The 19,039-nt window shown below is 43.2% G+C and overlaps 1 protein-coding gene across 1 annotated transcript in view; it reads left to right on the forward strand.

Annotated features, from left to right (window-relative positions):
* Positions 1 to 19,039, forward strand: part of ATP9B (ATPase phospholipid transporting 9B (putative)) — a 120,227-nt gene that overhangs the window by 38,708 nt on the left and 62,480 nt on the right. Inside the window, exons 7-10 of the mRNA XM_081150216.1 lie at positions 557 to 608; positions 6,879 to 6,973; positions 14,591 to 14,671; positions 18,303 to 18,378. Of these exons, the coding sequence (XP_081006342.1) occupies positions 557 to 608; positions 6,879 to 6,973; positions 14,591 to 14,671; positions 18,303 to 18,378 (304 nt within the window). The remainder of the gene's footprint in view (positions 1 to 556; positions 609 to 6,878; positions 6,974 to 14,590; positions 14,672 to 18,302; positions 18,379 to 19,039) is intronic.

Raw genomic sequence — 19,039 nt, forward strand, 5'->3', positions numbered from 1 at the left:
TGACTAGTGACTTATAAAGGTTTCTATGTGCCACATAATATGTTCGAGTTATTTTTCCTTTCTGCTCTATAAAGGAACACCTCCTCAGGCTTGTGGGATTCACTTTTAGTTGCTCAGTTGTACATTTATTCATGCACAGTTTATTGTTTTATTTATGATAGGCTCTGTTTTGTATGAGGCATTGGAAGAATGCTATCCTCACTTTCTAGGGTCATTTAGTCTAATAGGGAGGGTGAAAAGGCAGGCACTGCTATATTATAAGTTAAGGTACAACAGAGGCCACAGAAATGGCACTATTTAACATTTCCCAGAAGTGGAGCTGTTTTCAAGCCATCACTAAATACTGTTTACATCATTCATTATGGGGAATATCTTAAAGGTCCAACTAAAATATGAATCGAAATGCTCATTTTTAAAATACAAATTGTAAATGTGAATTGCAACATAAATTTTAATTTAACATTTTAGTTGTTTTTACTAGCTGTTTTACTTTGGAATGGAATTGTGTTTATAAACCTGCATATAGATAATTAACATTTTATATTATACTCTACAGAATCAAAGAATTCCATCGGACATGGTGTTTCTTAGGACTTCAGAAAAAGCAGGTATTTTATTTATTTATGTTGATGATTTGGTATTTTGACAGTTTCATTTTCATTTTGAAAGGGAAAATATATAAATTTTTCTTTGAATGGTAAATCATTTAATCCATTGATTTCTAAATTACACTTAACCGTTGGTGTTTAAGACTGATTCTACTGTATAGCATGTTTGTTTAAGAAGGGGACCCTCCAGAGCCTGTCAGGTGGGTGCTGCCGTCCCTGGCACACTGGATCTTGGGTAATCAAGTGGTGTTGCTGGGAACGTGGTTGCTGTTCTGCACTTGCAGTTTTATTTGTCAGCTCAGCAAATGCTTAGTTACCACTCTCTGCGCCAGGTACTGCGTGGCGTGTAGGGTATAAAGGAGCAAACCAAGGTGCTCCCCCAGGGCACGTGGCTTGCGTGTTTGTGGAGGCACATGCCTGGCACTCAGACTCTATTTCGTGTAGATACTGTAAGAGTGGGAAGACGTGGGGGTCGGCGCAGGAGCAGACCATTTGCCTGGGTGAGTTGAAGTGGGCTTCCCAGAAAAAATGGTATTTGCATGGTCTGAGCTTCCAACAGTTAGAAGGCCAGAGAAGGGGTAGTGAGAGGCAATGAGACAGAAGCCTCATATGTCAGGAAAACGGTTGTTGGAAATCAGGAAACCCAAAATGGAATCTGCTTTGCCAGTTCCTAGTTATGTGACCTAGCCATGCACTCATACATCTCCATCGCTCTAAGATGATGGGAGGGTTACCATCTAACATCCAAAGTTCTTTGTTCCTTAAATCTTGCATTTTGGTGAATAAATGAACAATATTTTTATAGGAACCTCAGCATATGTGTTATTCTATGCAGCATGTAAACTCTCGGAAGGACATAGTTATATTTTAGAGCTGCTGATTTCATTTTTTTCCATTTATACACTACATTCTTTTAAAGTGGCATTTTAAGTCATGAGAAAAAGGGAAAATGTTTTGTCCTTTCATCAGCTGTAGCTGTGGTTATTCACAGTGGGAAGTGAGGCTGCCATTAACAGCTCAGCTACACCTAATAATCAAGTGACCCCCGTACACTTGGCACAGTTACTTTACCGTGTAAGACTTAATGGGAGGTTTTGTTTTTCCAATGGGGTGGAGACTGGAAAGCTACATGTCCAGTCCATTTTCCTTTCCTCTTGGAAATACAGCTGGACTCCTTATCCTGTCCGGGTAGAAGGGGTTATGCCCTTGAGGGTTGTCTGAAGGAGGATGGCTGAAAGTCACATGTACTGCTTCCAGCCTTGGCCTTTACCTCTTGTAGCCTCTGCTCTTCTCCCTGCATGCCGGGGCCCACAGCTGCACATAGTGCATGGCTAGGATAACCCTGGAAGCTGCCTATTGAACGGCAGAACACCTCAGCTTAGGTTCCTGAATGTCAGTGTGGAACAGAGCCCACTTTCCATTAAAGAGAGGCTCTGTGGTGCAAAACAAATATTCTTGAAATACCCAAGTTGCAAGGCTTATCTTTTATTTTATTTTTGTGTGTGTGTGGTTATTTTAATCCTCACCAGAGGATATTTTTTCCATTGCTTTTCAGAGAGAGGGGAGGGGGAGGGAGAGAGAGAGAAACATCGATGTGAGAGACACACATCGATTGGTTGCCTCCCGCTGGAGCACCGACCAGGGCCAGGGATGGAGCCTGCAACTGAGGTGTGTAACCTTAGCAGGGTCAAACCCAGGGCTCTCCATTCCATGGGCCACCGCTCTAACTACTGAGCCAAACTGGCTAGGGTGAGGTTTATCTTTTAAAATAGCTAGTGTTCTCTTAACACCTGCAGGGCTGTAGCAGGCAGTTCATAGCTTTGCCTTCCCCTTCACTTTGGGCTTGTACAGAGCCTCCAGCTTAGCCAGGCAGGAGAGAGGAGGGCCTCTTAGGCTCTCCTGGGCATGTAGGCAGCCCTGCATAGGCAGATGGTCCTCTAGACTCCCAGGAATATGTTAGAGCTTTTCAGAACCCCTTTCCAGCATCTGATTTTTCAGCTTTTCTTTTAAGATTTTTGTTCAGCTTGTTTACCCCAGCTTTATGACCACCTGAGGCAGCTATGATGTTAAGCAATTGCCACTGATTGTTTTTGACAAACATTCCAGGGAAGACAGTGTTCTCCATGAATGACCCTGCATCAGGTGAAATCCAGACAAGCCCTACTTGTCTGGTGGTCACAGTTCTCTGGTCATAGGGTTTGGGGAGCCCTGAGTTGGGTTTGGGCCCCTCAGTCGCTACTAGACTATCGGTTTTCTCAGTACTGTGGAGCCATGGGTGTGGTGTGGAGTGTTGGGAACAGGGCAAGTCAAAACACAGCTTACCCTTAGCTAGATTTAGCTTGTTTCTTTTTCTTTTTCTTTTCTTTTTTTAATATATCTTTATTGATTTCAGAGAGAGGAAAGGAGAGGGAGAGAGAGAGATAGAAACATCAATGATGAGAGAGTCATTGATCGAGCCCGCAACCCGGGCATGTACCCTGACCGGGAATCGAACCCCGATCGCCTGGATCCCAGGTCGACGCTCAACCGCTGAGCCACGCCCGGCCAGGCTAGCTTGTTTCTTGAGTAAATGCACCTCACATTGTTGCAAATTGTTTATTATCTTTCAGAGTTCTGAATAAGTTGCTTCGACAGTTTTTGTAATGTTCTCATGTAGTTATGGAGAAATGGATTTTCAGGGATTTTTTATACTGCCATCCCTGCTTTGTTTCTAAGTATATTATAGTGAGTAACAAAAATGTCTCCCTTTGGAAGGTGCTTTTATATTAATTGTCCTTTTAATGATTGTGCTGGAAATATATGTAAGATTAAGAATATTATCCTAAATATAGAAATGGTTTAGATAATCAATGTAAAAGAAATAGATTATATAGTTAGGAAATAAAAGATGAAGAAAATTCAGCATTTTAAAGCTGGAAAGTAGAAATGTCCATTTCTCAGAGGAAGACTCCGAGGGCTGGAGAACACAAATGCCTTGCTAAAGATTATACGGCTAGTAGCAGTTTTGGAAATTCTTCTTCAGCCTCTTAATGATCTTTTCACTGTGCCATCCTTGTGATATAATAAGACAGCAAAACAGAAATAGAAACAGCACATTGGGCAGGTGAGGTCCTTGCCATAACTCCAGGTTAATCGCATTCTGTCCATACTGATGATGTTTCAAAGACATGTTCTTTCCTTTCTCTTTAATTTTGCTTTAACTTCGTGGAGCAGGGATAGTCACTGTGTAGTGGAAGGGTACCTCGTATTCTGGAGACGATGGATCCCTTGAGGATCTTAAGAATTATTTCCTTGTTCCCACAAAAACGTACATCATATACATGTATGCTGATTTTTTATTGTTTTACATATTTTTGGAAGGTTATTAATGGATCTGAGTTTAAGATAGCCTGTTTTAGCAGACTATCTATAGTCTTACTATAGTCTGTTTTAGCATATGATTCTATTATATTCCTCACTTTTATTATTTCTATCAAATTACAAAAAACAATTACTAATTACTCACATGCAGACATTACAATGTCAGATACCTGTTTCATGCTATTTTTCTTTGTAAAATGGACCAAAAGTTTCTCCACTGTAAAAAATTTGTGTCATAATACTGCTTTCAGTCAAGGATTTTTAGCTTTGGAAATTCTGTTTGTATGGCTTTAAGCAATTATTTTAAGTGCTTTAATTGCCTGGTTTTCAAAACTACACACTTAGAGCTTTTTGTGTGTGTCTACTATCACTGCTGATATTATTTTATTACTTTTCAGTTTTAGTTTGGAGAAACCTGATAATACATTGTTCCTTATAATAGAAATCTTTAAGCCCTAGCCAACATGAAAGTTCTAAATCTATGCAGCACGTTCGAGCCTGGACAGTGACCACGGGGCGTTTGTCAATACAGCTCCCAAGTCTCTTGGAGGCATCATATTGACTGTGTATTAATACAGGGTATTCTGTTGGGCTGTCGGCTGATTGTTTGGAATGTAAATGAAGCTGCTGATGGATCTGGTGACTGATGGCTCAAATTCCAATTGATCAATTGCTTCATCCGCTTCTTAATTCAGATCAAATATCTCCTGAATGCACACAGTTCTTTTAGTGGTATTAAGAGAAATTAATGCTTGAGAACTAATTTTCATCAATCTCTTATACATGCCAATATCTTTTTCACTTGTCTCCTAAGTGATGACATTATAGTTTAAGTGCTGGGGACATATTACAATAGCTCAGCTGTCACTTGTTGTGGGTGAGGGGCAGGTAAGTGACACTGTACTCATCCACCTTCTCTCGGTGGTGCCATTCATCTTGCTACTGGCTTAAAATTTTCATGCAGAGTCATTAAGTCATATAAATGATTTAGAAATTAAGTTTGATGGCAAACGATCTGCTATTATATATGCAGAGTCAATGTCTATTTTTCTTTTGTTGGGCACATACTGTAGCCCATTTCTTTCAGAGCTATTGGATTCTGGAGCTACTGCGGGCAGTCTGCTGATATTCGGGGGCCCGCACGGTGTGACGGGCTCGTGCCATGCCGCACAGCGCCCCGCAGCCCCTTTGTCGCCACTTGGTGCAGCTCTCCTGTGTGAGACATGTGCTGGGCAGTCTCGACTTTACTGTCATTAGAGCTGTCCTTTCCTGTCAACTCTTGTCAATTATACAAAATAAAATCAAGTATTCATAAGAAGTCTGTAATAGGATATGAACAGACCAGTTTAATAATGGATCTTGGCTGAGCCTGACTGGCCTCAGTTGAAGTTCATAGTTGCTGTAAAAATGAGTAGATACAGTGCACGTAAGGCAAGTCCAGTTGGTCAGACTGCTGCCTGCCGCAGCTCCTTCTCTCTAAGTCATATCTGGTTACCCCAGCGTCGGTAATACTCACTGTAATCAAAGATAAATAATACGTCAGCTTCCTGTAAATTTTTAGAGTAGCACATAATTTAACTCTAAGCAAGCCCTTTTTCTTTAAAGAAAGGCAACTGTATTGTTTCCAGTGTTCATGACTTAGAGCAGTCTAGCTGGGAAAGCTTTCACCTTAGAAACACAGAATGTCTGACATTTAAGAGACTGAAAACTGCCCCCTTTTCTTACTTTATGTATTAGAAAGCAAGCCTGGAGCAGGGTGATGGCACTGACGATTCAAAGTGCATGTCAGACAGAACCTGGACTCCACTTCCTTTTACGTTACTTCTGTGTTTTATGTCAGAGCACACACAGGCATGTGTGATAATCATGCATATGTTCAGGTGATGGTCTTGTAGGTATATCTTCAGATGATAAACTGGGCAATTGGAAATCAATCCTGTTGTGCCCGAGGAAGTGAGCTGACCTCTGAGTCTCCTGGACTCATGCTGGCAATGGTGGTGTCCCTGGCGCAGGGAGGTTAGAGGGTAAAAATGTAACTGGTGGAGAGAGGGCAGGGGGCATACTTCCAGCACTGAGTTGCTGGTGGTCATGCTTAGTTGGAAGGGCATTGGCTGGCAGAGAAAAGCATCTGGTATCTTTGCAGCATGAAAGCAGAGTGCCCAGGGTGTGCAGGGCCCCTCTCCTGTGGGTCAAGGGCACCTGAGGCTGGTGCGGGTGGGGTTGGCTCAGGCCCACGTTAGTTTTAGAATGCATGAAAGTGTGCTGGACTAAGCTCTGTGAAGATAGGTTCTTATTTCTCTACCTAAAATGTTTCCCCAAATTTGAGAAATACCACCACACGATTGTCTCCTGTCTGTGTCATCCTGTGTATGTAAAATGTGCTCTTCTGTCCTAGAAAGGTTCCAAGAGACGGTGTGACAGTGGCCAAAGGGAAAAGGCACTGTCGTGACTGAATGTTTTTCATGTTGAAGAGTTGATGGAGTGTCAGCGTGATAGTAGCTCCAGCTGGGCTTTGGCACTGACCTGGGCCTTTATGAGGGAACTGTTTTCTGATGGTATCTCTGACATTTTATTAGCAAAGTCATAGCACACACTCTGGATATCTTTCAGTATTTGCTTATTGTTTTGTTATCAGAACACGAATCAAAGGTAGACATGATCAGTGCAGTCTTTCTAGAATGAAGCACAGTCCATCTTAACCCGTAATAGGCAAGAACACCAACTAGGAGGTAGGGGCTAAATAGTCACCTGTGTCTTTTCAGCAAACTCGTGTGTGAATCAGACAAACAAGGGCTTTTAAAGATTTTTGTTTATGGGACTCTAGGTTTATTATTTCTGGATCTGACTGTGCCGTGGAATTTTGTTTTTTAAGTACCTGTAACTCAGAAATTTTTCTTTTCTAATTCCAAGGTTCATGTTTTATTCGAACTGATCAGCTGGATGGTGAAACTGACTGGAAGCTGAAAGTGGCTGTGAGCTGCACGCAGAGGCTGCCAGCCCTGGGGGTGAGTACCACCGTTGCTTATGTTCGGTGGGTTTCTGTTTGTGCCAGCTAACATGTCGAATGCATTGATAATTTTAAGAAATAACATTTACTACTAAGGAAGGAAGGATCATTAAAAACTATGCCAAAATAATTTCTGTGGTGTCTTAGCACATGACATGTGTTTCAAATGTTCCTATCAACTTCACACTGAGGATCCATTGCTGCTGACTGACTCCCTCCCTCTGAGCTGCTCAGACACTGAAACAGCCCGATTGGCTTCCTGAGGCTTGGAGTCCATCCTGTCCACTCAGCTTTTCCTTTGAAGGGCGGAGACTCCTGTCTGACTCGGAGGAAGTGAAGTTGTCATGTCTCTAACAGAAAGGGACACCCTCGGACCTCTTGCTTGGCCTTTGCTGACCTTCTCTTTGCACCTGGGCAGCAGCAAGGGTGGGATTGGAGTGCTGTGGATTTTGGTATTTTCAGTGATGTCTAAAGCAGATCTCCCACAGATGCTTAGAAATCCCTTCAACTGGTTCACATGTGTGTTTTTTAAAAAAAACAAACAAACACACAAAATCACAGTTGTGGTGCCCTGGCTGATGTAGCTCAAATGGTCGGAGCCTTGTCCTATACACTGAAAGGTGGCAGGTTCGATCTCCGGTCAGGGAACATACCTGGGTTGCGGGTTTGGTCCCTGCTCTCTTTCTTCCCCTTCTCTCCAAAAAAATCAATTAAAAATTTTTTTAAAAAACCCACCCACAGTTGTGCCTATTTGGTGTTTGCTCTGTGTTGTATGTAGCACTTACCTGATTGAGAGAAGCTTCGTTTTACATGGTTTGCTGATACGCAGTGGACAGTGAAGAAGATTGAGGTCCTCCGAGGTGGGGAGGTGGACACCGTGGATTCGGTCCTTCCTTAGGTAGGTTGGCTCTGGATGGAAAAGCCTGCCTGCGCTGTGTACCATGAACAGCTCACCACCGAGCGCAGCAGGAGCCTTCCTCATCCCCCGCGTCCCCGACGGTCGGGGACCAGATATGTCCACACATGTAAGACTCGGGAATAGTTTCTTCTGTGGGTGTTTCCAGTTGCCTGTGTGGTAGGTGGTCCCTCGGCTGACGTTCCTTTGGGCATGCTCGGTGTCCTCTTCATGTGCTGCAGTATTCGACCAGCTGGTATTTTTGCAGGATTCTTGTGCCTGTGTTTGTGAGGGTATTTGTCTGTGTTGCATTTGTTGCCATGCCTTTGCTTTGCTACTGGGGTGTGCTGGCCTCATTAAATGAGTTGGGAAGTCTTTTTGCCTCCTGTATTTTTTGAAGTACTTGGTAGAAGAGCATTGTTATTTCTTTTTAAAATATTGAATGATTTTACCCTTGAAACTATCTGGGCTAGGAGCTTACTTTGTGGGAAGGTATTTAATTGTGGATTAACTTTCTGAATTAGATAACAGAGTAAATCAAATTTTCTGTTCATTGGAAATTTGTGTTTTTTTAATGAATTTATTTGTTTCATATAAATTGCCAAGTTTAATGGCATAAAATTCATTATATCTGATTATTATTGTCAGTGGTTGTAGTTCTCGAGACCTCTTTCATTCTTGATACTGGTAATTTACGTCTTTTTCTTGGTCACTCTAGCCAGAGGTTCATCAGTGTTAGTGATCATTTCAAGAGCTTGCTCTTGGTTCCATTGGTATTGTCTGTTTATTTCCAGTTTCTGCTTTCTGTTCTTGTCTCCATTTTCTTCATTCTACTTAGTTTGTATTTGATTTTCTTTTCTTGCTTAACTTTTTAACAAAGTTAGACTCTTGATTTTACACCTTAGTCTTTTCTGGCAGAAACGTTTAGGGCTACAAATCCCCTTCTTCACGCTCCCTCACCCGTGTCACGCAGGTTTATAGGCTGCACTTGCATTATCATTTAGTGTAAAATGTTTCCAATTCCTCTATGATTTCTTCTTTCACCCTCGTTTACTAGAAATATATTGTTTATTAACCAAATATTTGGGGATTTCCTTAATGTCTTCGTAACTTGTTATTTAATTCTGTTACGTTCACAGAATGTACTCAGTTCCACCTCAGCCCTTTCATGTTCACTGACTTGTGACCTGGCCCGCTGATGGTCTCTGGGCCAGTGTTCCCCGTGTGCTTAACATGTTTTCTAATGTGCCGCCACCTCACTGCTTAAGCATCCCGCTTACAGTCCTCATACTGTTTGCTAAAGTGGATTGGTTCTCATCATGAGATGGTCTTGCAGCCTGCTGACTTTCTATGGAGTTGAGCCGATGGCTGGGCTAGTGCCCCTCTGCTTGGCTGCAGAGTGCTTCCTCCCTGTGTCCTTTCTTCTTTTTCTAGCACACATCCTCAGGTGATCTCTGCAGGTTTTTAAAGGGGGAAAGATCAGGAATCCAGAATGACTAGGAGGATTTCAATGGCTGTCCTGCTTGGATGGTCGCACCACTTCCAAGAATTGTAGAGTCACGGAGTGGATCCTTGGAAAGAGCTGCACTAAATAATCATTTGTAGATTCAATTTTGCCGAAAGTGGTAGAAAAGAAAGTGCACAGTTAAAACACTGTATTAGAAAGAATGTGTCTGAAAGAAAAGCCAAACATAAGCCAAGCAGACAAAAGCATGTAATGTGTGGTTGCATTAATAGGAATTCTAGGATAGTGGGTTGGCAGGGGTGGAGGCTGAGAGCAGGCAGGAAACCTGCAGAGGGTGGTAGAAATGTCCCACAGCTTGATGGTGGCGATGTCACACAAGTATACATGTGTTAAAATGCATAAAATTGTGTGCTTTAAACGTGCCGTTTATTGCATGTAAATTATGTCTTAAGAAAGCAGTTAAACTTACACTGTTATTACCTATGTTTTTTAGTATTCTTGTGATGACAGGAACTAACATTTTATCATATTCAATATTATGAGGATGTTTTTTCAGTTTTATTAGTGACACGAATGTATAAATTTCAAAATATTTGCAAAGTTATAATATACAAGCTGTAATGCTAATTTTAAAGTTTTATGGTTGATACACTGTGGTAGGGAGTGGCATCGAGCATTTGCATTGCGTGACTGTGTGATAAATGAAAAGTTTTAAGTTTTGATATAACTGCAAAACCAAAAAGCAGTATTTAAGAAAAAAGGGAAATTTAACTGAATTTCTAATTCATCAATCAAATTAAATGTGTAGCTTTATGTAATTTGGCAGACTATGTATAGATACCTTTTCATAGAAGAGGAGGCTGTAATTCGATTATGGATACAGACAAGGCAATTTGTCTTTAGTTTAATAGCTTAAGCTGCCCATAACTGTCACTCATTTTGACTTTTCTGTTTCTAATGTAATGGATTTGGGGAAATTTGGTGTCCTTTGCTGTTTGTCACATCATCAGTGAGCATTGTGTCCATCGTGACACCAGGAATGAGTGAACCCACAGATCTAGAGCTTTTCTTAATGAGCTGAGGACACCATCGAGAATAACCTCTCCAATGGGGCTGCATTCCCAGAGCACTGATGTGGCCAGAGAATTAAGATTTCGACGAGCCCTCTCACGGCTGTGCTGCGGGCAGCTCTGCTGCACAGGCGTCTGGAAGGCACGCGTCCCAGGCACCCAAGATTGTCGGGAAATACGTTCCTGGTTTTGTGATCAGGCAAATTTATTAACAACAATGAGGTCACAGTAATTTTCAATAAATCATGACTTGCTGATTTATTTCAAGAGATCCATAGAGCAGTAAACAATACCATTTACATTTAATGAGTTTTATTGAACGAAAGGCAATTTTATTTGTAATGAACCACATGTTATGATTAAGGATGTATTTTAATGACCGTTAAGTAATGCGAACAAATGTTGCCCTTGACCTAATAGCAGAGGCTTTCCTGCATGATTGAAACTTCAGAATGGGTTTTAAATTATCACGAGAAGCCTCGAATGGCATTCTCATCACTGTGCCATCACTCAGTCATTTGATGTCTCGGATACTAGATGGAGTGCGTTCCCCTAAGTGTTCCTGCACATGTCGAAGAGAGGATGGTTGTGGCTTGTTCTGTATTTCCGTGTCTCCAAAGGTAGTCTATTACAAGAGCGTTTTACTTCGTGAAAATCACTGACGGTGTCGTACCTAACTGATGAGTGGTTCAAGCTTGCCTTATCCTAAGAGTTGGCTGCTTGTGAAACGTTGTAGTCGTATTTTCACAAGTCTAAAGTTATTACACAATGTATTTCTTGTGTAAACTAGCTGGACTTAATTAACTTGAAAATGAATTTTTATCAGTTAACGTAGTCTGGGCTGCAGTCGCAGACCCGCGGTGCTGGGCTGGCGTGCTCCCCTTCACCCGGCGTAGCATCCCTGCTGCAGAAACTCCGGGAGGCACCTGTCTGTACCTTCCTACAAGGCTTTCTTGGGGGCCTGTGGGGCGCTTTCCTGGGGAGCGTGAGTCAGGGACAGGATGCATTAGCTTTCTGCTGTTGGCCGTTCTCTGTGGCGGGTGCCGTCAGGTATGCGAGAGCAGCTGCTGGGTCGGCAGTGGGCTCCCCACCCTGCATCCCAGCTCCACTGCTGTGTCTTGAACTCTGTGGTGGCAACAGTGTTTTCCAGGGAGGATCATTTAGTAACACTCTGAGTAATTTCTGGAGGTTAGCCGTGACCCTCTTCCTTCCGGTTTGGACGTATCTCGCTTCATACATTCCCATCTGCTCCCAGGTCGGGAGTGGTCTGCTTCCTGTACCGATCCACCCAAACCAAGAGAGGCTTTCTCCTTCACCAGCATTCCAGAGGCAGGTGGTCCCAGGCTGAGAAGACAGCTCTGTCATGCTCCGTCTGTGACTTTCCACTGTCCCAGATGTCTGCTCCTGTCCAGCAGGAAGGGAAGGGTGTGGAGAGCACTCTCGTCCCAGGCGCACGTAACTTCTCATCACATCTCATCACCAAAACGAGCCACCTGGTGAAAGCTGGCTGTGAAGCATGTCAAGGGGTGTGTTCTTTCAGATGGCTCATCAGGGCACAAGCCCTTGATTGTGGTCAGCTCCGAGGGCCCAGCCAGCATCGTTTTCCTGGTTTATGTCGCTCCAAGGGGTTCAAATTCTGCACCTGTCCCAGGTCCGGGATGTGTCCATGAGGCTGTTCCTGCACTCAGTTGGCATTGCTCAGGCCATGGTCAGAACACTCCTGGCAGACAGTGTTGGATCCAGCTGAGAGTCCGATACAGGCATTTGGAGTCTTTGAGTACAGGGTTCCAAGTGACGAGACTTCCAGGCTGTGCCCTGAGAGCTCTGCCTCAGACATGGCATCAGCCCTGTGCCAGGGAGAGTCCTAGAGCTGTCTAGACAGGAGCACAGCCTGCGTCCAGCACTGTGGGGTTGAGAGCCATCTAGGTGGAGCACAGCCTGCGTCCAGCACTGTGGGGTTGAGAGCCATCTAAACGGAGCACAGCCTGCGTCCAGCACTGTGGGGTTGAGAGCCATCTAGGTGGAGCACAGCCTGCGTCCAGCACTGGGGGGTTGAGAGCCATCTAGACGGAGCACAGCCTGCGTCCAGCACTGTGGGGTTGAGAGCCATCTAGGTGGAGCACAGCCTGCGTCCAGCACTGGGGGGTTGAGAGCCATCTAGACGGAGCACAGCCTGCGTCCAGCACTGGGGGGTTGAGAGCCATCTAGACGGAGCACAGCGTGCGTCCAGCACTGGGGGGTTGAGAGCCATCTAGACGGAGCACAGCCTGCATCCAGCACTGGGGGATTGAGAGCCATCTAGACGGAGCACAGCGTGCGTCCAGCACTGGGGGGTTGAGAGCCATCTAGACGGAGCACAGCCTGCATCCAGCACTGGGGGGTTGAGAGCCATCTAGACGGAGCACAGCCTGCATCCAGCACTGGGGGATTGAGAGCCATCTAGACGGAGCACAGCGTGCGTCCAGCACTGGGGGGTTGAGAGCCATCTAGACGGAGCACAGCATGCGTCCAGCACTGGGGGGTTGAGAGCAGGGCACTGTTCCTGCTCAGGAGAAACCAGGATGCTCCCTGGTCTGGAACCAGAGCCCACTAGCTGCAGAGTGATACAGCTTGAGGTGGATGGGTCCTCATTTGAGTGGGTCATTTTCTCATTAATCCTGTTAGCAGTCGCTAGACTGTTTTGTGAGCCCTGTAGTCCTGTTACAGAATATTCCTGTAATGTAGAAGTCTTTGACTCTCCTGAGCATTTTCAGTTGTCTTCAGGTTACGTGACACCTGTTGGTAACTCTCAGTACTAATGAGACGGAAAAGGAATCCCGGTCCTCCTGAGAGGACAGCAGGGGACCTGCAGACAGGACCAGGCTGAGGCCAGGGCACTGTTTCGGTCCCATGCAGCCGGAGCAGGGGACAAGGACAGGCTGGGACTCATTACTCTTCATGTTTGTGGACTAATGTCAGTATCCCAGTCAAATTCAGCCCTCAGTGAAAGACCAACATTTTTAAACTTAGAGCCTCTGTAGCCAATTAGAAGTATTATGTAAAAACAACTAAAAATATCAATAATTAAAAGACTCTTAAAACTTTACTCCAAGAAAAGTGCAAGTATAAGTGATCTCCCTTTGTGGCTGTAATTTACACACTATTACTTGGTCCTGTGATCAGCCTGAAAAATGCACCAGCATGTTTGGTCTCAGACGTGTTTAGCCCCTCTCCATGCACACAGTCTCCTGCCTGCCCCTGTCTCGGTGCAGGTGTGCAGCATGTCTGCATTCTGAGTTCTGTCTTACAGTGTCAAGTCAGTGTGAGATTGAGATGAGAAGTTACTTTCCTGGGCTGTCTAGTGGGAGGCGGGTTTGTCTAAGTCCAGACAGACACAGATCTTTCAGTGTTGTAAATTCCTGGTGATCTGGTAAAAATCATTGTGCATCGTTAAAAACCTGAAATTTATTTTAAATACATTGCTTACACTAATATAACTGCTATTATTTTAATAAAATTAACAAAACTTTCTGGACCAGCCAGCATACTTTTATAGTTATCTTAAATGAGGTACTTAAAATTCATCTCTGGAGACTTGCTGTTTAAACTTCACATGTTGCCCGTGAGTGGACTGACCTAAAGCACATGGCTTTTCTGCTGCAAAACAACTTCTGTGGACGTAATAGAGTTTTATAACTACAGGTTGTGGCACACAGGAGACATGCACTCTGCATGTCCCAGGGGGGAGGCAGCAGTTGGTAGCAAATGTGGAGCTGCTAGAACAAAACATCTACACAGACCTAGGGCTTTACCAGGTTGTTTTATAAAACAAATCCCACTGAATACTGACTACTTGGATACTTGCAAAACTTCTAAATACTCATACACAGCCTCCCCTCAAAAATTGGGATCCTGGGCAGCCCCAGGCCATATGTACCTTATCAGCATCCCCCAAGTGCTGTTCACACACCTGTCGCCAGGTAGCAGTGATCTGTTTGAATCAAGAGAAATTGCCACGCCTCCCTTGAACTTAAAAGTAGCTTCTTTTAGTTATCTTCCATCCTAATTCATAATGTGGGCACACAAAAATGTAAGAAAATCAGCCATCTCTTTTGGTAAATAATATATAAAAATATTGGTAACTGAAAATTTTCAAGAAATGTTGTTTAACTGCAGTGATACTGATTTGGATACTCTGTGTTCCAGGACCTGTTTTCCATCAGCGCCTATGTCCATGCCCAGAAGCCGCAGCTGGATATTCACAGCTTTGAGGGCACGTTTACCAGGGTGAGCTAAGTCTTTTGTTCAATCAAATGTAGTCATTGTGTCTCAGTGAAAAATAGCAAACCTTTATTTTGAAAGAGTAATTAAATCAAGAATAAATTGAAATAGAAGCTTTGAACTAAGAAGGGAATACCTAGAAAGTGTTTCAAGTTTTTTTTAGTTTTCCTGTGTCCAGCATCTCTCTAGGATACATTCAGCACAATCTTCTGTTTTTTTAGTCACTCTTGATAAGATCCTTCTTCCTTAAAACATTATGCATCAGTAAAATGAAGTAATTTAGCTATTTCCGTTTTGACTTTGGATAAGGGTTGATACACTATGATGTCCACGTCATTTCTTTATTTCCACGAACTGGCTGGAGGGCGTATGTGTCCTGTTTTATTCTGCATTCTCACTGCTGTGGTGTTTTGGTGCAGCTGGAAGTCCCCTCTCCCCCTATTTAATGGGACTTGGAGAAATAACTTGACTGTAACAGCTTATTCTGATATTGTAAATACTTTATAATGCTGAAGGGGGTCTTAATATATGGCTGTAGTTCATCTTTATTGTTGCAGTTACTTTTAAAAGGTTTCTGTTGGTACGATCAACTTGGTTTCACTCTTGGTCACACTCCAGGATTGGTGAGTGGTGACCCTTTGAGAAAGCGCTATGTGTCAGGTAACGTGAGACCACACGCGGGAAAGCAACAGTGAGGCCTGTGGAGCAGGCTGACGGGAGAGCTGCTGGGGAGTGTGTGCGGGGCGCTTGCAGGTGCAGGAGAGGGCCTGTCCTGTTGACGAGTGCCTCGTACAGAGTTCTGAAGAAAACCGAGCTCTGTATTTTGCAAAAATGTTTATGAAACAAGCAAGTTTCCCTTAAAGACAATTTAGCATCCATGAGAAAAAGTCTTACAAACAGGCACCCTTAGTACTGTAAATTAGGAGTTGTTACCTTATCTAGGTGAGAAAGAAGATACTGCTCACTTCAGTTTGCACTGAGTGGGGACGACCCACAGGGCAGAGTCAGCTCCAGAGCCAGGGCTGTGCGGGAACAGGAGGGTCTGGATCCTGACTGGGTGGGACTGTATAGTTAATTTCAGATACATGACCTTGTGTGAGTCACTAGGAGGTCTTAGTGCCATCCAGACAGACAGCCTCACTGCCTTTGTTTCGTGTTTCTAACAGGGTTTTGTTTTGCTTGTTTTGAATATGTAACTCTTGAGTTCTGAATTATTTACATGCTAAATCTTTATCTTTGTATGTATTTTTCAAAAAGAAGGAAAGAAAAAACCATGCTGAATAACTAGTTTTGTAACTAGAGAATGGAAGTCAGTTTAATTACTGAGATATCAACTGAACGTTTAAAAAGGTGGTGTCTGCTGATACTCTTTTTTATAGTATGTAGTGTACAAAGGACAAAATATATGTTTCTTTTGTATCAGCTTAAATAATAAATAAAAGAGCAATTAATTCAAGTTTCCCGTGGCAACAGACATCATGGATTCTGTTGCCTGTGCAGAGTAATCACAGCACATCGTGAAAACACCTGCCTCCACTTACCTTAAAGCAACGTCAGGGGAGCCTAACTTGCTGATTGTATCACATCTTATTGATATCACTAATTTTGCTGTTGTTCAAGACATAGCTATTCTCTCTGAAGTTTGGAGTTCAAAGCTGTAGCCGCCTTTGAAATATCAGCAGTGCTCACAGTCCTTGGACATCATGTTCCTATTTACCTCTTGTATATGCACTTCTGCTGTAGTTTGTTTTGCAAATCATAGCACACTAATCATTGTTCCTGCCTCTCCCAATCAAAATACTCTTCTAAAAGGCAAGTCTCTGTTGTGAGTTGAACAGGGTCACTACTAAGAAAACAGTTGGAAATTGTAGCATTGTGCATTCTCCCTCCCCAAGCAGATTTCATCTTTCCAAATTCTGTAGCTTCGTTCTGTGCTGTATGAGACTGGTAAAAAACTAACTTTTACAGTAAATTTCTTGATATAAGAAACGTGTTTAATGTTTAAAGTCCATCACTGTTAGTACAGAACTGAAACGACATAGTGTATGTCCTTCAGCACGTAATTGTGCGAGAAGTAGGGAGCATTTACATAATTCGGCAGCTGTAGGAGGTAATGGGGAACCAACTTAAATTCCTAAAACTAAATAGCACAGAACCTATTATTTGCAGTTCAGAAAGCCTTAAAGTGTTTTACATTTTTTAATGCCCTTATTTCTCTTGGAGTCTGATACAATGGGAAAATACTATACTAAAAGATATGCCTGTGTTAGTAAGTTTAAATTTCCATATTAAGGGAACCATAGGAGAGTTTTAAACTAATAAAATTGTACTCATTTGTGGGTTTGTGGTCAGTTGAAGAAGGGCAGCTGCGGCAGGGTGGCCTAAAGGATTACTTACAGGCATGCACAGAAACTGGGTGGCTGAGGCTAACAGTGGGCTGCTGACTTAGTGGACTGCCTGCTGTGGTCAGGGGCATTGGAGATTAGAGCAAGAGTCCCATGCTTGTGTGAGCTTTGATTCAGTTACTTACTAGACACATTAGAGTGCCTTTTCTATGCCAGGTGCTTGAATTTTTTGTTTCTATTTAGGCTTTCTATCTCTCTATTCATGAATCATTTTCTTGACTTTATCCACTTTTTTTTTTTTTTGTAACATATTTAATATTTTTTTAAAGTCTTTGTCTAGTATATTTGCCATTAGGTGTTTTTCAGGGATAGTTTCTGTTGATTTATATTTTTCTTTTAAATGGACCATACTTTGTTTTGTTATGCCTTATTTTTTTGTTGAACACTGGAGATTTGAATATAATAATGTGATAACCCCAAAAGTCAAATTTTTCCCGTCCCTCAGGGTTTGCTGGGGTCTTTTTTCTTTTGCTTTTTGTTTGTTGGTTGGTTATTGTTGTTGTTTTTTGTAGGCTCTCTTTGTGCCAAGGATCAGCCTGCGGCGTAAACTTAACATCTCCTTGTGTCGTTTTTGACTTTCCCTTGGTCAACTGCAGTCACTTTCTATTTTCCCTGTATCTGTTTTAGTGTGCTGGTCTAATGTCTGGCTCCCAGAGTGGGAAATAGAAAAATGAAGGGGGGGCACTGGCCCTTTAAATCTTCTAGAAGTCACTTGAGCTGGAGGGGAGAGGCAACAGAATAGCCACCCACCTCTGCACCCGGATGCCCAGAGCACAGGATCCCCTATGCTTGGAGGGCAGGTCTTCCCTCCCACCTGTTTCCCATGTTATGTGAGAGCTAATAGGAGCAGGTGCACAGCCACGTGCCATGCAGCTGGGGGTGGGGCTGGGCAACTGTGCCTGTGCTAAGACCTGAAATGGACCCAAATTAACCAGAATTTACCAGGCAAGCCATCAACAGACTTCAGAGCTCCAAAACATGTAGTCGTATCAGGTAGATTGTGCCCTGTAGCTGTTGTCCAGGTGGGGAGAAATTCCTCGTGCTTCCTGCTCTGCCATCTTCTCAGAATCCTGTCTCAATTCCCTTGTTTTTCCATCTGTCTTTGCAGTGCCTTTTCACTTCTGGTCAGCTGGATCCAGCATATGGACTTGTTTTTAACACTGTAGGTATCTGAAGTGTGAGTAATAAAAATTGGTAATTTAGTATTGTTTTCCTTTTTTCTTCCTGAACAGGAAGACAGTGATCCACCCATTCATGAGAGTCTCAGCATAGAAAATACATTGTGGGCAAGCACAGTTGTTGCATCAGGTAAGAAATAAGCTCTATTGTTTATAGTTAATTCTCACATAATAGGTGATGCTTTGTATTTTTGGGTGACTCCAAAATGCCTTGCATTGTGTGGAGACGTTATTAGATGTACACTGCAGTTCACGGGCATGGACAGGCCTGAAAGTCTGCAGCTTGGACCAGCCCAGGGCCCGGACTGCTGGACATGAGCAGACGGGGGCCAGGACTGACAGTGATTGTGATAAACACTTGGAAATTTTTATAGCAATTGATGAAGAATTTAATGTTAGAAAAATTGGGGCATATATTTTCTTGTTTTTGTTTTTATATTATTTCTTATGTTAATTTATTGTTGTGGTATTTTACATAACTCGTCCTCGCAATATATTAATAATTTTAAAATAAAACCTGGCCCTTTATCATTTATTGTTGTGGGGCCCCTGCTCTAGAACTAGGTTAGTTGGTCTAGGGTTGGGGTAGCCCGAGAAGCTGTTCCACGAGGACAGCCCTGGAGGGACAGCCCGGAGCTCTGGGACAGGGACAAACCAGCTTCTGGCTGAACACACTGGAGAGGCGGGACACACCACAGCCTGGAGTATGTCATCTTCCACAGCAGGGGTGGGAGTTGCTGATTCTCAAACCTGCTGTCTCATGGGCAATTGCAGGGGATGGGAGGTAGGTG

This window comes from Miniopterus schreibersii (assembly GCF_964146895.1).
Source record: "Miniopterus schreibersii genome assembly, chromosome: 10".
NCBI lineage: Eukaryota > Metazoa > Chordata > Mammalia > Chiroptera > Miniopteridae > Miniopterus > Miniopterus schreibersii.